This window comes from Coturnix japonica, chromosome Z (assembly GCF_054131305.1).
Source record: "Coturnix japonica strain WE chromosome Z, WE-NBRP24, whole genome shotgun sequence".
NCBI classification, from domain to species: domain Eukaryota; kingdom Metazoa; phylum Chordata; class Aves; order Galliformes; family Phasianidae; genus Coturnix; species Coturnix japonica.
In genome coordinates, this window is record NC_140702.1 from 33,492,446 (window position 1) to 33,515,051 (window position 22,606).

General features: G+C 38.6%; 1 protein-coding gene across 13 annotated transcripts in view; it reads right to left on the bottom strand.

Moving 5' to 3' along the window:
• SPIN1 (spindlin 1) overlaps positions 1-22,606 on the bottom strand; it is a 64,688-nt gene that overhangs the window by 9,465 nt on the left and 32,617 nt on the right. For 6 of the 13 annotated variants that reach the window (XM_085529025.1, XM_085529021.1, XM_085529022.1 and 3 more), the window contains one exon: positions 4,556-22,550. In XM_085529025.1, the coding sequence (XP_085385151.1) occupies positions 6,312-9,242 (2,931 nt within the window). In that variant the 5' untranslated portion in view covers positions 9,243-22,550 and the 3' untranslated portion in view covers positions 4,556-6,311. Of the gene's footprint in view, positions 1-2,435; positions 2,469-3,463; positions 3,513-4,555; positions 22,551-22,606 lie in introns of those variants that run through there. The other 7 variants (XM_015849358.3, XM_015849357.3, XM_085529029.1 and 4 more) reach the window with 2 other exon arrangements.

Sequence of the window (22,606 nt, forward strand, 5' to 3'; positions counted from 1 at the left end):
TTGTATATACTGCTAATTATCTGATTGTGGGAAAGATTGAAGATACTGTTCAATATCAATTTCTGCTTTCCACTTGTAAAGCACAATCTCCCTGAAATGTTTAAAGTGAAACAATAAAGTGAAAAGTTTCACAGTCATTCTAAGTAATATAATGGAAAAATACTGCATAAGTTAATTCAAGCTAGTAACTATCTTTTAAAATGCCTTGAAGAGAGCAAAAAACATTACAAATGTAGTTACAAGTCAAACACCAGCCAGGTAAACTTGCAAATCAAGTTGTTTCTGAAGTCTGTTCTACTACTCTCATTTCAAGTGTTTTTAATGTTAAAAAAAAAAAAAAAAAGAGAGAGATATTTACATTAATAAATTTCCAAGAAAAATTTATATTTTCTTACAAATGAACATGTGGTAAGAAAGAATGTATAACTCTTTATGTAATAGCTACCAATTTGTTTTCATCCAAGACATAAAGCAATGAACCCAAGGAATACCTTAACAGTATGCTGTTTCTGTAATACACCATTTAATAAAAATATACATAACCTTCTAACATGCTATATCCAGAAGATACAAAATGTTTGCCTCTATTAAAATTCTCTTCAAAAATTCCACTCAGATTCTCAGACTGAGATAATAATTTTTCTAGATACATACAACACATGGAGTCAGACAAACCAAAAAACAGTAAGTCCTAGAAATTGCTCTCAACATATCAGATATATTCTCAGTGTGTTTCAGATCCTCTTCCATGTCTTGAACGCATTAAGCTGGTAAAGAAAACCTAGTTATGTGAAAAGGTTTCATTATCAAAACCAGATCTGTGAGACTACACAGGCAGAAAGAAATCTTCCTATTTCTTCAAATTATGTTTAGATGGTCCTCACACAAACTTTTATTTTGCATGTGCTATCACGAAGAACAGTGTACTGGAGAACTACTTATGACTGGCAGCTGAGAACCATTACTTCAGGACTGTGCTTACAGGACAAATTGGTATTTATAAAAGGAGCATGGCAATTTCCAATAGTCTATCTAGTTGTCCATTTAATTAAGTCCAGCTCTCAGAGACATCATGAGTTAGAACTAAGGAAAGAAACTGCAAAGGATGAAAGAAAGCCATACCTCGAAGATTTGGGGGGAAAAAAGAAAAAAAAAAAAGAAAGAAAAAAAAAGCACAGCTGCAAAAAAACTGACAATAAAACTGCAGTTGTGTAGGTGCAGCATAAAAGCAATGGTCCAAACAATTAATGGTCTGAACAATTTCAGGCTCTCATAGTATGAAGAAGAAAAGCTATTAAATATAGGACCCCAAACTTATTACAATCTTATTACAGAGAACCACCAACAGCAGAATGTCAGTGAGACAATTATTATTAACTATTTTTCACAAGATTCAGACTGTGAGGCATGTTAGACAAAGTGCTTCCTATACTCCCTCAAAACTCACTATTCAATTGCAAAATCTTATGATGCTGCAGGAGCCAAGATTACAAGTTAGCTTAAAGAGGCATCAGAAATTCAAAAGGCTAGGTTCATTCACAGTTAAACTATAGGTACAGCCTGCACCTTGAGATGCTCAAATTGCAAACTACAAGATATGAGGGAAGAAGAAAGGATTGATACATACATCATTTCTTGTACTCCTTTCTTAAGTACCAAGAGTGGAAAAAGAATGAGATCTGAGAGACTACTGACTGATCTGAAGCTAATGAGGTCAGATTAATATTCACAGCAATCATCACTATCCACTGACATCATCTGGAAGATCTGTCCTTATGCAAGTGAACTGTAATTATGGCTGAATCCTTTCCAAAAGTCTCAACAGTTGACTACCACTTTGTGATGAGTTCAAAAGAGTAATCTGCACTGCTCATGTGATCACTTCTTTAAATCATGCTCTCTTACATACTCTTGGCTCTTCCCTCTGCCACAAAAATTCTGTAGCACATATGAAGTCTCCCCTATGGCCTTAACATACCTTAACAATAGGCTTGTTCCTCTTGTTTCATATTAAATGAGGAATATAAAAGTCATCATAACTAAATCCACAACAAAGTACACATTATTAACTTACTGTCTACTATAACAGCTCAAAGTATTATAAGCACACATTTTTACAGAATCATCCATATCTCACTTTCTTACTGTAAACTACACGTGCAAACAATTCTCTGCTAGTCTCTCTTATTCTCTCAGATCTAAGTCAGCGAACACTGTATCTTTGTTTGGCACACAAAACCTTCACTAAATGATCCAGGAACAAGTGAACTAGGCTAAATTAACATAAAACTAAGCTGGATAATTAAATTCCTCAGAATTGTATCATATAGCCTTTATGCTAGCAAATGCAGAACCTATTTAGGTATTCAAAAACTGTATATCAACACAACAGTAAAGACAAATCTAGCCACCCTCAAGTACAAAAGGCAACCCACCTCTGATAGTCTTCCCATCATATACTCCTTTCTCTGAGCGGTTGAAAAAGAACAAGAGAAATTAAGTTTTAACCAACTCTACCTGCCTCTAGACAAATAAATTTATGTATTTGCCTTCTATGAGAATAGAATGGATAATGATGAGTTGGTGGAAAGGATTAGAGTAGTTTTACATCACATGCCGTCTCTGGGAAACAGTTATTACTCATTCAAGTATGTTACGTCACTGAAAACACACTTGCTAGGCAAACTGCTTTGGGCAGGTGCATGTCATACACCACCATAATAAGACTTCAGACATAAAAAAAGGAACTAATAACTTTTTAATAAGTTTCACACTAACGCAGCCTAGATTTCTCCCATCAGAGATGCAGTCAGATAAATCTCACCATTTTACACTAAGATCAATAGTGCCCAGAGTATTAACTATTTTCTCACAGCTACTCTGCAACATTCAGCTGCTAATTAAAGATCTTGTACAGGAAATAATGCATGTCATGAGAATGCATTAGAAGATATCCTTTACTCACAAATAGCAGCTTTCTAACAGACATATTCCTTATTTCAGAAAAGTAAAAAATCAATTTCAAAACTACAGTTCTAGTGAACGGAAGATAAAATATTTCTAAGGTTACTTCCATACTGGTCTACCACTAAGTATGCTTTTCAGTTTTTGTCAGCTTGTTAACAACGGATGAACATTTTGCCAGATTAACAGAGGTCCCTGAGTACATGTGACTAGCTTCTGACTTGCAAATGCTTCTCTCTGAATTGCAGAGAAACTGTAAATTGTAGTCATCAGATAATTTTAGAATAACATTCAAAAACTGATGCTTAAAACTCCCTTAGTGGCTTATTCTTTCCTACCACCCTCCAGAAAGAACTGAAGTCTGACTCTGCTCAAAAAGACTGAAGGCTATTCCCTAAGTTTTACAGAAGCTAAGTGATTGGAGCAATGCAGATATATTTCTAAAACAGTCCTTCCAGTTACAGACAACTATAGTTTTGTAAAAATATTAACAACTTACTTGTGGGAAGTTCTTTTCTTCATCATGCTGGCAGAGACTCCTGCATGACCTACAATATAAATGATGATGGAATTACTGATAAATAAAGCCTGTGTACAATTTCATAAAAATCTATATTTAAAAAAAATAATTATATATAAAAATTTCCTTATGAACACTAAATGTACACAATCCAAAAACATCATGTTGTGAATGATCAATGAACTCCTGCAATGGGAGAATGCTTTACAGAAATAAGAAAGGACTGCTTCCCCATGAAGCTTGAAGAGTGATATCACTACAGTAGCTAAAAAAAAAAAGCTGAACTTCACATAACAGGGACCTGGTCTATGTTCTAGAAGAATGGCCACAACAGCTGAGATGACCAGCTAGCTGTAACAGTTAAGTGAATCAAATGACTGTCCTCATGCTAACCAAAATAATGCAAATGCATGTCTTGCTGAATTAATCAGACCAACATGAAGGAAGTGTACATATGATCCAGCTTATAGAACATAAGAAAACTAAGCAATAAACAAAGAGGCATGAAAAGAGCAGGTCTCTTGAGCTGGTTTCAACTCACATATTCCTTCTGAGCAAACAAGAATGTCTAGTATTATGATGAGGAGCATGTTACAGACATAGAATCATATTTGTATTACAATCCAGCTGCACATTACAATTACTATATTAACTGTGCCCAGTGTAACTGACACTTGTAATTTAATTACTGTAATATTCTGCTAAATCAAACAGAATTAAATGTCTAAAGACTTAAAATAAGGTATTAAAGAGTTAAAGCCTTCTGTAAAGAACCTGGTAAGAGAATGCTGCATTCTTGCCAGCAGTAGGCATAATGCACATGACATCACAGGGCAGATTCTAAGCAGTACTGAGAATTCTGATAAAGTACTACAGTCATGAATAAGAGTCTAAAGTAAACTACTTTACACAGTGATTTAGGAAGCAGTGAAAACATTGGCTGCATTTGGGCTCCTTAAACATGAGGAACAATCACCCTTTGGACGTGAGCACAAGCAAAGCCTGAAAGAAACTAGCAGAGAAAGTCTATCTAAAGGATAGACTGTTGGAAGTAACCGCGGGAGACAAGTCTCATGCTATCATGGTCAACAAGCCTCGTTTATTAGGTGTTACAGCATCTCATTTATACAATCAGTAATAAGTTCATGCATATTGCAAAAGTTAAGCTCAGGATTGGTGAATTAGACATTACTTCATCTGACCTTTGTGGTTAGTCTTATAGATACTTTTTCTTTGCAGCTTTGTCTACACCTTGCTACACATCTTGCTTTTCCCTTAGGCCGTCCTTGCTTCTAGATACATATTTCATCTTTAGCTACATACCCTGTCTTTTCACATACTGATTTCTCCACAGCTGCTTAGCCCGTGACCGTCCCTAGGATAAACCGTCTTTGTCTTTAATCACGTTCATTCTTTTACAATTTAACTAGTGGAATCTCTTCATGTCCTTTCTCATGAAGCCATTCTGCATAAACACTCTCCACATTTCCCCCGTTTTCTTTTAAAATGAAAAGGCTCAGTTCAACGACCGATTAATCATATTTAACAAGCAGTTCAGTTCGTTTGTTCAATCAGTTCTCATGTAGTTTTATCCTGCTCCATAGCTGCTGCTCTGTGAACTCCTTATCTCGATCCATGGCTGCTGATCTATAAAATTCTTCTTGTATTACAACAATTCCAAGATTCTGCCTATAGAGTAACAACACTACTTATATTAATGACATAACTATTACAACTCAATCAAGACCTCGATTGACAATACTCTAAAAGTGAAAAAAGAGACAAGTCAAATATAACATAACAACATTACTGTTAAACCTACTAAAAAGAACAAACATGTTTGTACTGCAACCTAAGTTTCTTCAACCTAAAAATAAATCCGTGAGGGTCCCATTGTGTTAATCTGTAACTGATCAGTAAAAGTCTTCAATTTTTATATACTCTGATATATTGATTTTAATAACCACTAAAATTTGTGCAATAAATGCTTTTAAGATGTTCATAACCATGCTCTACTGACTGAGTTATCCGGGCTAATAATTGATTAATGATCGTGCAATTTAATGAAGTAGCATGTCAAATAGAACCAATTTTAGAGGACAAATGTACTAGAGTATCACTAAGGGCATTATTACTTATTGACCCTTGAGAAACAGCAAGCTGTGTTGGTGGTGGATGCGACAGGTAGTGCCAGCAGGGCGTCCCCTGCTTCAAGGTGCACATTTCCTCTCTCATCCATCACAGATTCTCTCCTGCATTCAGGGTCTGAAGGATTTCTTCCAGTTGTACACCATATCCGCATGGCCAGTGCGTGATATAGAGCCCAAGTGGAACACCTGCTTGGAAAACAAAATAAACTATCAAATTTAGTTCTATTAGCGTGCACTTTTGTCTAAAATGATGCATGGTTATATTTTCAGATCCCAATTAATTGGATGTAAAATAGGTATCCGTTATATGATACAGGGTCATCTCTTTGTCTAGAATTCCTTTCCAGGTTTTGTCTTTGCAAATTAAGAAAAGCTAATTAATAGGCTAATAACATCATAACCAAACAGTACTAAAATATTAAAAGATCTATTCCTGTAGATTCTAGCATTGATTACATCAAATCCTGTTTAATACACATCTGATCTATTACTAAAATAGAAGAAGCACACAACATCCTAGCTAATGCCTTAAACTCTAAATCTTGAGACTGCATTGGTAAAACAGAAAATCACACACTATGTCAAACTATTACTAATATTATCTATAGCACAGCAAGTTACAAAGCAATACCACTAAGTAATAAACACACAATTACAATTACTATAAAGGCTGGATGCTATTTTCTGCCTTCAGATGAGACTGAAGATATCATGCTGGAACCCACATAGGGCCAAGTCCCTGTGGAAATACGAGCATATTCACGATCCCAAATTGTCAGTGGTAGGGAACAGTCCCAAAGTCCTGTGGCCATATTCCAAATATTAACCATAGGCTGTTCCTTTAGCACTGTGGAAGCCTCAAAATGACGATCCACATAAGCTGTATCTCTATGAACACGATTCAAAAAATTCAGCACAAACAAAACAAGCAAAACCTTACATAATATTTCTTGCAGTGTGTCTCCCATATTCCCCCTTTTTTGTTTAATAATAAGAATGGATTTCAGTGTTTGATAAATGTGATCAGTGATAGCTTGTCCAGTGGGAGAATGAGCAATAGCTGTAGTATGTTTAACACACCTTTCTTGGAGGAAAGTTTGAGTGGCCTTAGAGGTATACGCAGGCCCATTATCTGTTTTTGTAGCATGTGGGATTCCCATAGCAGCATAAGCAGATAACCAGTGTTTACGGGTGTCATGACTGTGTTCACCTGTATGTGCTGTGGCAAATATGTAAGAAGAATGAATATCTATTGTTACATGTGCATATTTTACACGGCCAAATTCAGGAATGTGAGTGACATTTGTCTGACACAGTTGAAGAGGTGCTGTGCCACATGGATTTGTCCGAGTCTGAGGCAAAGAGGTATCAGTCAAATTATGTAGCTGATATTCTGTCACAAACATGGTGTATTGTGTAGGAGAGAGGATCATTCTTAACACAGTTTTCCAATCGTGAGGGGTCATAGCGTAAGTGTCACTGTTTGTAACCAAAAGATTGTATGTAAAGGCTGACCGAACTCTGTATGTTCTTATTGACTCCCTTAGCTCCTTCACTGCCTCATAAGGCAGGGATTCCAAATGGGGGACCTGATTAGGAAAGGTTTGCAACGTGTCAGCATCACCCCTTAATATTGTTTCTTCTCTGCAATGCTCTAAGACATCACAGTACGCTGTAGGGAAAATTGTCATTCCTGCTCCCTTCAAAGTATCATCAGGAGGAAATGCGTCCGATTCCCTTTCTGGATCTACTGGACCTGGGTCACAACAATCCCCTGGTTTCAGTCCATCCGTGTCTTTAACCACGTTACACACGGGCTGCAGAGACACAGCCGCGCACGACGAGGGAGGGGCGGCATGGCGAGGTGCAGAGAACGACGTGGGCGAAGCAGAGGGCGGGGGTGCTGTAGAGACCGACAACGCGACGAGCGACGTGTGCGGAGGGGAAGGCGGCCGCTGGCTGGGAACGGCAGCTTGTATCGGAGCGCGGCCGCTGTTCTTTCGTGCGCTGCTTCTCACGTTTCCCGACTTCCTATAGCATACAGCAGCGTTGTGGGTGTTGGATTGACACTTGCTGCGCCAAATCCCAGTGGCTTGGCACTCGTGACGGATGTGGCCAGTTTTTCCACAACGGAAACATTTCATGAGGGAGCTGTTCTGCGAGCGTGGGCTTGTAGCGACTGCAGCTTGGAGGGGTGCAAGGGCTGCTAACACTTGATTCTGAGAAGCCTCAGCCTGTGCCTTTAATCCTGCCCCTAGCTCTTTAATAGCCTCAACTATGAAAGCCTGAGCCCCCGTGGGCACGCTCGATAGTCTGTCTAACGCCTCCTCTATTGTCCAGTTACTCCTCAAAGTACTTAGAATGCCACGAGCTGTAGCATTACAATTCTGAAGTGCACAATGTTTTAGCATTATTTCCCTCATGTACTCTGGTACTCCAGCCTTCTCTATGGCTCCAGCTACCTTATCTATGAACGCTCCAAAATCCTCATTTCTTCCCTGCTGGATTCCCATATAAGACAACAACCCACCTGGTGCCTTGATCTTATCCATAGCCTGTCTGGCCAGATACATTGACTCCCTATATTTAACTGGTCCTAATAAAGCCTGGGCCTCCGTCCGGATGAAAGGACCCACCCCTAAAAGTTCTTCAACGGTGACATTATACAAGGGATCTCCGGGCTGCCTAACTATCGCAACTCTCTGTTGGCACATCTCTTCCCAATAAGCATTAAATAGCAGTTGTTCGTGCTGCGAAAAAATCAACCTAGCTATAGCCCCACAATCAGATGGCAACAAAACCTGAGTACTCCAGATATAATCCAGTATCTGTCTCGCTGGCTCACTTTTTACTCCAAACTGACTGACCATAGACCGCAATTGTGACAACAACTTCCAATCTAAAGCACTGATAGCAGCCTGTGTCCCGCCTGCAGCATTAGGCGAATACCCCACCGACAGCACCGCCTGTGGCACCGCTTCCAACGCCTCACCGTCTCCCGTCTCTAAACAAGCCCGCGCCAGCGCAGCCCAAGCCCCCCCCTGCTCCCGCGCGACGGCCTCCGCCAGGTCACTCTGTGCCCCAGGGAGCGGCTCATTGCAAAGGGGGGTCGAGGGGGCCGGCTGTAGCGCCATGGTCGATGCAGGCGGCTCGTCTGATACAGACGTGCAGGGAGACGGAGACGGGGCACTCGGCTCCGCAGCCGCTGGCAACGCAGGCTCGGCGGCCGGCGGAAACTTTACGGTGGACACAGCAGGGGGCCCCGGGCAATCTGACCATTCATTATAATTCTTATTCCTCTCCTGCACAGCACTAGCTTTCTCTACCGCTTCCTTTTCTGCCTGATATTGCAACAAATCATTATAAACCACACGCCACCACTTCCCGCATTTTTTAACCATTTTCTCCCCATCTATCATTCCCTGAAAAATTGCATCTCCAAATTTACGCCACTCAGCAAGATCATGCACTAAATGCGGATTCTGAAATAACCCTTTAGCATACCCATACACTAATAACTTAGGGAGTTCCTTTTCCAAGTCTATCCCCTTAAACTGTCTCCGCCTAAGAAAAGCGGAAAATAAATTATATGCTGCTTGCCTGTCCATTTTTACTCACGTCGGTACCGTTGCAGCCCTCCAGGCTTCGGCAGCACGTGTCGGTCGAGCCCACCTGTCGTGGTCGCTCGAGACGCGGAGCTCCAATTTTAGCTCTTTTCGTCGTCCGTCGGGCTGTGAAATCCGGACCCGAACCCAACGCAGTTCTTCACCCGTGGCGCCCTTTTTTCCTTATCACGTCGGGGTCACCATTTGTTGGAAGTAACCGCGGGAGACAAGTCTCATGCTATCATGGTCAACAAGCCTCGTTTATTAGGTGTTACAGCATCTCATTTATACAATCAGTAATAAGTTCATGCATATTGCAAAAGTTAAGCTCAGGATTGGTGAATTAGACATTACTTCATCTGACCTTTGTGGTTAGTCTTATAGATACTTTTTCTTTGCAGCTTTGTCTACACCTTGCTACACATCTTGCTTTTCCCTTAGGCCGTCCTTGCTTCTAGATACATATTTCATCTTTAGCTACATACCCTGTCTTTTCACATACTGATTTCTCCACAGCTGCTTAGCCCGTGACCGTCCCTAGGATAAACCGTCTTTGTCTTTAATCACGTTCATTCTTTTACAATTTAACTAGTGGAATCTCTTCATGTCCTTTCTCATGAAGCCATTCTGCATAAACACTCTCCACAATAGACAGATGTTTGGTGTGATGTTTCATGGATAGAAGGGCATTATACTTATTCCAGTCAAATTTGGGTTGAATTTGGAAACTTAAAACCTTTGGATAAGAGAAAGAAAAGGAGAAAAGAAAGCTGGTAATGGTTGTTAGAATGCTGCTAGTGAACAGTAGTTAACTTTGGAGATAACATTTTTTTAGCAAATGATTTTTGCATGAAAAGAACATGATGTGCAAAACATGAAAGCATATGGGAAAAAAAAAGAAAAAAAGTTTTCTGAATCACATCATCAGAACGCAGTGATTGCCAAATACATATGCATTCTTTTCTACAGTCTACTCAAATAGACCCAATTAAAGTCACAGCTGTTATATATACATCTTTAGGCTAATGAATGCTCAGGAGATGTCTGGCTTGATTCTGATTCTCCCAGTCCTCTTTGTGATTATTCAAAAAAGAAAATAAGTTTAAAGTGGTTACTACTATCATATGAATTGAGAAAGCACCAGGTGCATACTTTGGATAATTATTCACTCCCTGTGATAAAATAATCTCAAAACTAAACCAGGAAGTATATTCCTAGAATGGATGGCCTCTGTATAGGGAAAAGGAGCAAACCAGGTTATTCTCACTACAGATGACACTCACAGTTCAGTATTAGAAACAAGGATACTCCTATAAACCTTAGCACTGAAATAGGCAGACCCGTCCTGTCTTCTGGGCCAGGCAACTGCTTGTCAGCCATGGTTGAGGGTAGTGGCAGAGAGCGATGAGAAGTATCAGATGGTAAATGGTGGTTGGGATTGTTCAAAAGCTGCAAACTGCATGACAGCCGCCATCACAGTGCAACTGCTGTATTATGATTGTGCTGTGATTTCAGTATACTGATGTACTGCTCTGCTAAATGAAAATCCCATCTAACATCAAATACATTCAGAGAGGTAAAGTGGGCATTGAAACAAAACCTCTTGTGGGCACTACCCAAAAGAATCTTGTCAGAGCAGTGAACTAACGTGCAACTAATTGGACACATTTTACTAGCATCTGTAAAGAGTTGTGTATACAAATGCTCAGAATTTTGACTATTAATGCTTAAATAAACACCTACATAAAAATATTTAATCAAGTTTCTCTACAGGTCTAAACAAATCAATCCTTCTGTATTCAGTGTGACTATATTTAACTATGTTCCAAGCATATCTTTGGGGTGCATTTGCTCAAGTCTTTCATGAGGAGTCATAGCGGTATCACACAAGAGTCAAGCACTAGAAGTACTCCTAAAAAGAAGTACTCAAAAGTACTCAGTCTCCATAATATTCTTATTGTTGCTTTTTCAAATGGAAAAACAAAGAGGACGTATAAAGTAACAAATGGTAGAATTAATACTCTATCTTATGTTTATCACATTCAGGCTTGAATCAAATCCTGAGAGTTGTGTTTCCAGTTCAAATGACATCTAAAAGGTTTGGGTTACAAAAACAAGCCTTTCAGTAAATACTACAGTAAAGATCTTATTTGCAATACAGACTTTTAGAAGAACATAGAATTAGAACTATACTTTAAGCACGTTTGTATGAACTTAAAATGAGAAAATAACAATAATTTCAAAAGACAACCAAAAGTTGAATTAGAAATGGTGAAGAATTTGGGAACTGACTGCAACTGAAGTTGTTTCTGTATATGAGGTAGCTATGTTTAATTTATACTTAATTCAACAAAATTTATTTTATTAAAATATGGGAGTGTTTTACAAAAACTACAAATCTTTAATAAATAAATAAATAAAAATTAAATTATCTACTGATGATGGTTTTGGCTAAAACATCTCAGCAGCACTACAGAACAGCTTGGCAGCATTACAGAACACCCTGAGTTGGAAGAAGTCTATAAGAATCGTAAAGTCCAAACCCTGGCTTGACACAGGACCACCCAAAAATCAGACCATATGTCTGAGAGCACTGTCCAGATGCTTCCCTAATTCTGGTGAGCTGGTGACGTAACCACTTCCCTGGGGAGCCTGTTCCAGTGCATGATCAACCTTGTCTGAGATTGAGGAGGAATTTGTTGACTAGAGAACTATCGCCCTGCCACCCATTAAGAGCTCTCAGGATTATCATAGTATAGGAATCTCTTTATTGTGTTCAACATACTTCTTATATGTTATTCACTAGAAAGCAATAACTTACCAAGAACAGGCTTAAGATTCTACCAAGCAACAGGAATAAGACAATAGGTTTCTCAACTTCCCTAAACGTGACAAGATTAACTGTGCACATCAGCAGAACAGTGTAAACAGAATACCCTGTTATTCTTTAACTGCAGTCTGTTCTAGTCTGCTGACTCCTAAGGTTTCAAAGCTATGGAGCCTACCACAGAGTTTATCAAGCCCCATGATGACTAACCTACAGTTACATCCTCACCCACAGAGAACAATACAGAATGGGGTCTAAATGACTAGAGTCAGAATCTTTTAAGATTTATGGGCCTTCACACTGCAAAGACAGTGATAGACTGGTTATCCTTACTTCTGCTTAAGGCTGAAAAACACGAGCTGAGGAAAAAACATCAGTATTAACTGAGGAGGGAGTGCATGACCACCAGAGAACCTTCTTGAAAATTCCTGAACCTTCTATAGACTCAAGAGGGTTGCCACCCCAAGGGCAGTCTCAGACTACTACAGTATGCAATGTTGAACATGCCCATTTACCTTTGTTGATTCACCGCTCACAAATCAAGACTCAAGACAACCCTGGATCCAAGTTAAGTGGTGAAATTTCACCTTCTATGTCTGTCTTTCCCTTAATCTTCTTTTAATCAATTTTCTTCAGTAACCGTCACCTACTATTGTTAGAAAATTAACTAATTTTGCCTCAAAGTAGTAGATTAAAAAAAGAAAAAAGTTAGAAAGCTCAGTAAACTGTCTGGTATTGCTCCATTGAGTCACTGTCCGACTACATTGCTCTGGCAACTCTCATCAAACACACAGTATTTAGAGGACTCCAAACATTCACCTTCTTCACAATTCTGGGTGGGATGAAACAACTTTCTCTGCAAAGAACGTTTTCTTGATATCCAACCTAGACTTTCCCTAACACAGCTCCAAGCCTTTCCTGTGGGTTCTACCACTGGTCACCAGAGAGCGCTGCTCCTCCACTCCCCTCATGAGAAAGCTGTAGGCTGCAATGAGGTCTCCCCTCAGCTTCCTCTTCCCTGGACTGAACAAATACAGGGACATGCATTCCTTGTTAAACTTCATAGCATCCTCAGAGTCAGAAGCGCCTTTAAAGGCCATCTAGACTAACTCCCCTGTAATGAAAAGTGGCATTTACTGCTAGATCAGGTTGCTCAAAGCCTGTTCCAGCCTGGCCTTTAAACTCCAGGAATGGGACATCCACATCACTGGGCAACCCACTCCCAGTGCCTTACCCCCCACACTGTAAAAGACATTATCCTTATATCGAACCTAATTCTACCCTCCTTAAATTTGAACCATTTCTCCTTGTTCTATCACAACAAAACCTGCTAAAGAGTCTGCCCCCTTCTTTCCTGCAGCTTCTTTTTAGATACTAGAAGACCAGTATCAAGTCACCTCAGAGCCTTCTCCAGGAGCTTGTGATCTTGAGCAATACAGGGCTGGCAAAAAGCAGAGCTAGGGCCCTGAATTTCAGGAGAGCAAAATTCCAGCTTTTCAAGGAATTGCTGAATGGGATCCCCTGGCAAAATATCCTTATGGGCATAGGAACAGAACAGAGCTGCAGATCTTTAAGGGCACTCTTCTGCAAGCACAAGAGCTCTCTGTTCCCCAGCAGAAGAAACTGAGAGGAGGAGGCAGGCAACCAACATGGCTGTGCAGGGAAATGCAGCTTGTACTGAGGGAAAAGAGAGAAATGTACAGAAGTGGAAGCATGTTTGTGTAGCCCAGGAAGAGTACATGGGCATTAAGCACAAGTGCAGAGACAGCATCAGGAAAGCCAAAGCAGAGATGGTGCTGAACTTGGTAAGGGATATGAAAAATAACAAGAGGTTCTACAGGTACATAGGCAGGAGGGAGCCAGCTGAGTGTGCATCCCCTCTGATAAAAGAGAACAGAGATCTGGCTTCCTCAGACGTGGGAAAAAATGAGGTCCTCAGTAAGTGTTCTATCTCAGTCTTCTCTGGTGGTGATCACAGAGCAGATCCTCCTTGTTCCTATGTTAAGGTGCATACAAGATGAAAAGGTGATCTGAGTTGGCCAGCATGGCTTTATTAAGGACAGATCTTGCCTGACCAATCTGGTGGCCTTTTACGATGGATAAACAGTATTGGTGAACAGGGGAAGGGCAACTGATGCCATCTACATGGACTTCTACAATGCCTTTGACAAGATCCCTTGCTACATCCTTCTCTCTAAATTGGAGGGGTATGGATTTGAAAGATGGACTGTTTGATGGATTAAGAACTTGTTGGCTGTGGTCAGCCATTCTGTGTCTGGGTGGAGGCTGGTCACAAGTGGTGTTCCCCAAGGGTTAGTCTTGGAATCAGTGCTCTTCAACATCTTCTTCAATGACGTAAGGCAATGAAATTGAGCACACCCTCATCAAGTCTGCAGACAACACCAAGCTGAGTGGTGTGGTCAATATATTGGAGGGAAGAGAAGCCATCCAGGGACCTGGACAGGCTGGAGAAGTAGGTCTATGAAAACCTACTGAGATTCAAGAAGGCCAAGTGCAAGGTGTTGTGCTTGTTATGTACAAGCCCAGGTATTTATATGGAAGAACTCCATGAGAGTAGCCCTGTGGAGAAGGACTTGAGGGTTCTGGTGGGCTAGAAGCTGGACATGAGTCACAGCAGCATGTGCTTGCAGCCTGGAAAGGCCAACAATAAAACAGGCTGCATTAAGAAAGGGATGGCCAGCAGGGAAAGGGAGGTGACTGTCCCCCTCTACTCAGCTCTTGTGAAGAGGCCCCAGCTGGAATATAGCATCCAGGCCTGGGGCCCCCAATACAGGAAGGACATGGCGCTTTTGGAAAAGGTCCAGAGGAGGGTCACAAACATGATCAGAGAGACGGACCACCTCTCCTGTGAAGAAAAGTAGAGGGAACTGACCTTGTTTAGCTTGGAGAAAAGAAGGCTCTGGGGAGTCCTCATTGTGGCCTTCCTCTACTTCAAGGGAGCGTATAAACAGGAGGGAGAATAACTGTTTGCATGAGTTGATAGTAATAGAACAAGAAGGAGTGGTTTTACACTAAGACAGGGGAGGTTTAGGTTAGATATTAGGAGGAAGTTTTTCAGTCAAAGTGTGGTGAAAACACTGGAACTGGTGGCCTAGAGACGTTGTAGATGCCCTATCCCTGGAGGCATTCAAGGCCAGGCTGGATGTGGCTCTGGACAGCCTGGTCTAGTGGTTGGTGGCTGACCCCACTCACAACAGGGTGAAACTGGATGATCAATATAGTACTTTTAAACCCAGGCCAGACAGCTGTTTTTCCCATTAAGAAAAGTTTTAAAAACTAATTACTTTTTTACAATAGCAGCTGAAATAATTAGATGTTATTTAATGAAGTAAATGAAGTTTTTAACCTTCAAAAATAGGTTACTTAGCTGAAAATTATATACTACACTAGACCATATAACCTTCAACACTGCTTTAGCAAGACATACACATTCCTGTCCATGTAATAGCATTGTGTGGAAGAACATTTCTCTATTTTGTACATTTACAAAAAGTCAGAGATCATACAAAAAGCCAGTATGTTCCACAAATTAGTACCACTTGTAGATATAGGAAGACATACGCTGAACAACACCTCTCACACACAAGACTGGTAACACACCAATCAAGTACCTGTATGTTGTGGTTTTTCAATTTTTGTTCAGTATTCCACATTGTAACATCATGTAAAAAAGTGGGAGTTAAAGAGTTAATGCTCTGGTTCTGTGGACTGCCTCTTTTGGGTATTTTGGGTTCTCAGAAGGGAGGGGAGGAACAGTATTCCTGAAGGACTTCATGAGCAGAGGAAGAAAGATGGAGCTCCTGGCAGGGCAGCAGCCACTCTCCCTCTTGCTGTGGAGAAAAGCACGTGCTTCCCTGCAGTTTGCTAGCATAAGACCTCGTATGTGGACATTCTTTTCTCTCTCATTTTGTTTGATTTTGTTGGATTTAGTAAATTACGGTTCCTCCTCAAATCATCACCTCTGTATTTTTGTGTTTTGTTTTGTTTTGTTTTCAGACCTATCTGCTATCTCTTCTTTCTTTCGCCCTCTCCTGGAGCACAGCCAGCAAGTGCCTTGCCTCATTAGTCATGGGGTCACAAAAATTCAGTATTTCCCCCTCCCCCCCCCACCTTCTGTCTCATTCCAGGCTTGTGCCCATGTCCCGGACACAGATCTAGAGATAACTCCATGACACTGTATTGCCCATCTCTTACTCAAAGAACACCATCTGACCCTTGTCAAGATAAAACATTTTTTTTCAAGCAACAACGACACAGTCTTTGAAGAGCTATAAACATTATTCCTTTGAAGTGGTAAAATCCATTATAACAAATTGTGTTTAGAAATGCGGTTCCAGTTTTCTTTTCCCTAAAGGAATTTTAAAAAATGAATTTGAACTAGTAAATCCTTCTCATGTTTTAGGACATACTAAGTCCTGTGTATTTCATTTTCTCCCAGGATCAAAGGAAAAAATAAAACTACATAAAACTGTTATAAAATAAGACAGAAAACTTCAATGGCAAGAAACATGATTCTTCTTTCCTATTCATAACTGCAAAGAGCCTGACAAGTTTCTTTATACAGCAGCTCATTTGTAAATGAATGAAATTTTAACAAATTACACCTACACTGTCACACTGATACTGATATAGGCTGGTTTATTTAGCAATAGAGATTAGTACAATAATTTAAGAAACAAAGTTTAGCAAAAGGAATCCATAAGTGATAGTTTTAAAACTTCCCACTACAGCTTTTGTGGTAAATAGTCTTGTTTTTGTCAGTAACTCTGCAGTAAGAATATGATAGAATAATTTCATCTTTTGCCTCAATGGCTGCATGAAGCACTGGAGTCACAGTAGTATACTTGATATCTTTTGTCACAAAACGTGCAAGGACATTTTCCTCAGATTCCACATATACTGCTTTTAAAAAGTGGCCCATTATGGCCTAATAAGCAATGGAAATCTTCCAAATTGGGGAAAAGTAGATAACTGTGGCTCAAAGATTTCAGTGATGAAGTTGATGGTGAAAAATGGGAAGAAATAGGTGAGCATTCAACCATCCTAAATACCACTAAGCATGCCCAATGGGACATTAGCAAATTGTGAGTCCTTGAAAAAGAGTGAGTATGTATGCAAATGTACTGCATATATATGTCTTAACTGTTCAAATGTAGAACCTGAAAGGGTGTGCTTGCAGTATGCATCACGAGGAATAAAGGAATACTGCTTTCTAAAACTGCATTGGAGTTAGAGAGTTTTCTTCCCAGATTTTGGATGACAATACATCTTATGACTTAAAATGCTGAGAGCAAATAAAGAATAATTTATACAAACATACTGCTAATATTCTTCTTCAACTAATGACTGTAGAAAATAAAGCAGTAACCTGGCTTACATAAATTCACCTGAAATCTCTGGTATTATCTAAACCACCTCTGACAGAAGTATAATCAGCATTAATCGTTCTTTGTCAACTGCCCAATCTGCAGCCAAGAGATAATTTTTAAAATCCTTATTTCAAGAATAACATCTTCAGAAAAATCTTTCAGGAAAAAAGAAATGTGTTTGGTCATAAGCAGTAACACAGCTGCAGACGTTATCAGATGTTAATGTTAACCAGAGAAGAATGTCATGATTTTCCTTTATTACATATACACTACAAATGTCAATGACTGAATCAGCTTCAATTTACACTGTTTACCGCATCTTAAATATGTAATGACAAGTTCTAACTGTTTTAGTTACATGAGATGTCGTATTTCAGGTATAACCAAATGGCCTTATGTATAATAACAGAAGAATAAATTAACACTCATAAAGAATTGAAAGTAATTCATTTTGTGCTTCTTTGTAACAGCTAGTAAAGACAAAATTGAGTGGATCTGAAGGAGAACATATGTACTGACCTTTTGAGCATAGAAAGATGTATTTTTCATAACAGGATGTGAACACAAACTCCAACTCCCAGTCAAAAACAACAAACTAAGCATTTGATTGTCACGTGGTCAGCACTGTCTTTAAAGGCCAATTCAGCTCAAAACAGATTATTAAGATAAGCTTAAAAATTCAACAGCAAAACTAGAAACTTCTGCCTTGTGAAAACAAAACAAAACAATAAAATAAGACATTAAAACATTATCTCTGCTGACTCTAAGTAATGTAGGTGTTATTTCAGCTGAGGAGTAACAAAAAGGGGATTATAGAGAAGGATGGAAGAAAGATACTGGCAATGTCTTTACTATTGTATGTCCTTACTGTTAACACACAGTTGTCTCTGTGAAGCATCAAAATCACATAAGCTTTTAAGAAGACTCCATGGCATCTCATTTCTCTCAGTATTCCCTGTATTTAAAATTAGCAGGAAAAGCTGGACCTTTGAAAGCTGAACTTCAGAATCTGCAGTGGAAATAGCAGTAATCCCTTGGGAATTATTTTTTTTATCTGGGTGCTACTCCAGAATTAATTTCAGAGACTTAAGAGCATGCTTATGTACACCTAATACTGCCCAACCACAACTTAAAAGGGAATGGGGAAGGAATAGGGTTCTTTTTAATCAAAACAGATTAAGAGTACAAAGACAGAATAGTTGTCTGCTTAAAAATGTCACTGAAATCCCAAGTGTGTCGCATCTTGAATTGAGAACTCTTCTTAGTTTGTAGGAGCAGTACATTTGCCTTTACGAGGGAAAAACTACATAAGCATGTGTGTCATTAAATGTAAGTTTTCTTTCCTACACTAAAATATCCAACTCTGTTTTCAAAACATTATGATTGTTTCTGATCATCACAGTTTCCTGGGATTCTCTAAAGGAAAACTGCTAAGAATAACTGCAGAAGACCATGGGCTTCTTAGAGCATTAACAAACAATAACTACACTAACAAGAGTCAAACCTAAGAGTAAACACAAGGGTAAACAATTTATTTCACAATCAATTACACTACATAATGTTCACCAAAAAAATTGTCTATATTTCCCTGTATTGGGGACAGATATGCACAGACACAGTACACAGAATAGCTGGCTGATCTACCAAATCTACATCCTGCAAAAATTCTCTACACTTCTGAGAACATCAGAGGCTGTAATCACAGCAGCTACTGTTCTGAGAAAAACAAACAAAAAAAAAATCTAGCTTAGCTTCTCTTCTCCATCCTCAATCCTGCCCTTTATTTCTCAAAATAGACCTATGAAGCATGTGCTTCATTAAAGTTCCGTTTCAGAAACCAGTGTTTTTTTTAATCGAATGTATCTTTACACTTACTTTATAGCAAGGACAGGTGAAAACCTTTTTTTTTTTTTTTTTTTTTTTTTTAATCAAAGAAGCTGCTATACTTGCGATGTCACTAATAGTTAAGTCTCCACCTCTGAATGACAGCAAAATCAACTACAAATAGCTCTGGTAATATATTGATTTTTATGGTAATCCTAACTACCAACTTGAATGCCTGACAGTAGATTACAAATCCTCAGATTGTCTTCTGCTGCCTGTACATGATCCAAAGTCTACTACAAATCCAAGATTATATTATTTTATATGATTTCTCTTAAGTTTGGAAGAAAAATTAATAATAGCATATACCAACTCAATATAGTTTATTCTCAGATGATGCTACTTCTGTTGGTAAGGCTTTAAAAACTTATTTCCATTGGAAGTATCCAGCTGTTCTGCAAAAAAGGAATTACCTGGTCACTTAGTTTCCTGGAAATAGACACTATCTTCAAAAAAGGAAGGCAATTAACATCAAAACAGCACTGATGTTTGCATCAATACTGCTGTATAAAAGCAGCAAAAGCTGTTTAAAAGTTACTTATAAATGCAAAAAGATTATTTCACAGTTGTTTGAACCATTATTGTGTAAGCACCAAATATCTTATTTCCTCCACATTGTTAATAATATTCTCAACTATTTTAAACTATTTTAAATTGTCAAGTCCAGTAATTGCTTAAGCACTTCTCAGTATCACAGTCTGGTGCGGGTTGGAAGGGACCTTAGAGATCATTGAGTCCAACCCCCGAGATTCGAGCCTCCTGTGTAGCAGAGCGGCACTTCTACCACTTGTGCCACAGGGGGGATTCGAACCCGGGCCTCCGGTGTTGCAAGCGGCATTCCTACCACTGCGCCACCGGAGGCACCCAAGGCATTTGGTTTCTTCCGAAAATCTCTAGGAGAATAAATCCTATTTTTATCCTTAGTAGGATCATTGCTATCAATAGTAGAGTAAATCTTCAAGCTTCCCACATTAGAAAATGAATAATAGTAATAGTCACAGAATAATAGTCAATAGTCACAAAGATTGCCGACATCAAACAGGTGTGGTTTTGTGACCACTACAGGCCCAAATCAATCCTCTCCAGCAAATACACTTATTAACATGTAACTGAGTAAGAACAGCTACTAACCTGCCTGCAAAGAAAAAATCTTGGAAGGAAAAGGCAGTTTTCATTTAATCATTCGAGTACTTAACCTAGCTGTACTTGGGATTTCTCTGCCAAAGACATAAAAATACAACTAACCCACTATAATCCTATTTTGTATCCTACTGCAAGGGTTCTCTCTTCCTGACTTCAAAATTATTTTATAAACTCTCCTGAACTCAATTATTGTTTTTGCTTTTCTTTACAAAAGGGAAATGATCACTCTCAGTAAAATTACTGCGATGATAATGATGCTTCTTGCTCAGCAGCCATCTTTAAACAAAATCTCTTACCCAACTTGCATTGCTGAGTGGGCTATGTAGTTCTAACGGTAAGTGCCTACTGTCCTACCTATGCATAATCAGAAAATAAACAACAGATATTTGAGACCCATATTTTTCTTCCTGAAAAGCAAGAAGCCAACAAATACAATGATAACGAAAAACAGGAACAGAAGAAGGTCAGCACCTGTCTGCCGCAAGAAAAGAAAAGCGATAGGCTGAAAGCTGGCAAAACCCAAGCCAGGTAAGCAGCTATGCAAGAGTTGAAGACAACCAAACACATCTAACTTAATGGTTGTAGTTAAATGACAGTGAAACTAAGTTCATCATATGAATACAGACTTAAGGACTTTTCCGTCAAGATCAGAAAACATCACTGTGAAAAGGCTGTATAAGGATACAAAGAAGAAAATCAAGTATCTGAAGAAATGACTTTGTGTTGGATAAACTGTAATGGGTTACTAAAGGAAAGTGAAAAATCTGCTTGAAATTAAAAATGAATTTACGAACAGTTGTAAGAACCAGTAGGAAGCAGTATTTTCCATAAAACACTGAAATAAAATTTCAGATTTTTTAAAATATAAGAATGTGGCGCAGTGTTTAATTAATTAATTAATGTTTAGAAGTCTACAGTACTGAAGTTAAATATGAAGTCAAAACCCTTTTTTCTTTATATTCTCTTAAAAATATAATTCTCCTCTCACAGGTACTCTGTAGGAGTCCAGAAGTATCAATCCTCAGCTGGCTGAATAAAAACTCACTGAAGCAAGTGAATAAGTCTTTGCAATGGATCATTCCTATGAAAACGAACATTCCTTTGAGATGATTTATTAAAAATATTTGCAGAAGTCACATTTTGAGATCAGTATGTGTTTCAAATGGCAAATAGCAAATTAACATTAGTGTAATCTAAGTGTGTGAGAACTGAGTTATCAAAAGGTTTCAAAGAAATTTTCCTTCACTGGGTGCCTCAGTTTTGAATGCAAGTATTTGAAAGCAGCAAAATGGATGTGGCTATTTTCAAAGACGACTGCCCTCTCCCAATCTTACATTATATTCATTTGGTTTAAAATAAAAATAAAAATAAAAATAAATAATAAAAATAAGTAAATAAATAAATAAATAGAAGTCTAATTATATAGAATGACTTACATTACTTAAATAGTAACTGAAAAAAGGCTGAACTGGTTTTGTTTCTAAATGGCCAAGCAGAAAAACACAGAACAATTCTTCATCACTTCATACTTTTATTACATCATTACTGATAACCTTCACTACAGAGTACACTAGACTGACTGCAGTTGATTAGTCTGTTAAACTGCAAAGCTTTAAATAAGCCCAAATAGTCATACAGCATGCTTACTCACATTTTGCATTTATGTGATTATAAAGTACTTAAGAATAATCTTCAATTTAGATAAGACAGTAGCAACAGTCTATAGACGTAGACAAACTTTTCTGTAGTGTTTAACAGATGCTCTTCTATAATTTTTTATGAAGTTACCTCAAGCTATAAATACACAGGGTATACATTTCTTTCTATCGGTTGTCTTTTGGAAAAAAACAGAAGAAAAGGTCTCCTGCGAAAATGGCAGTGTATAACAAACTCATTTTTTTCTCCTTAAAACTGTGTTTAATTTACAGTTCCATTAATACTTTTTTAGACCATTAAACATTTCTTATATGCAAGTCTGTATGGTTAAATTAAATCTGCTTGAGTCTTTTTAATTTGTCAGCTTCTGTAACATGAGTGAACACTCATTTATGATACAAGTAGTGACACCTGAAAAACAGACACAGAGACATAAAAACTATCTAAAAAAGCAAGAACATATTTTT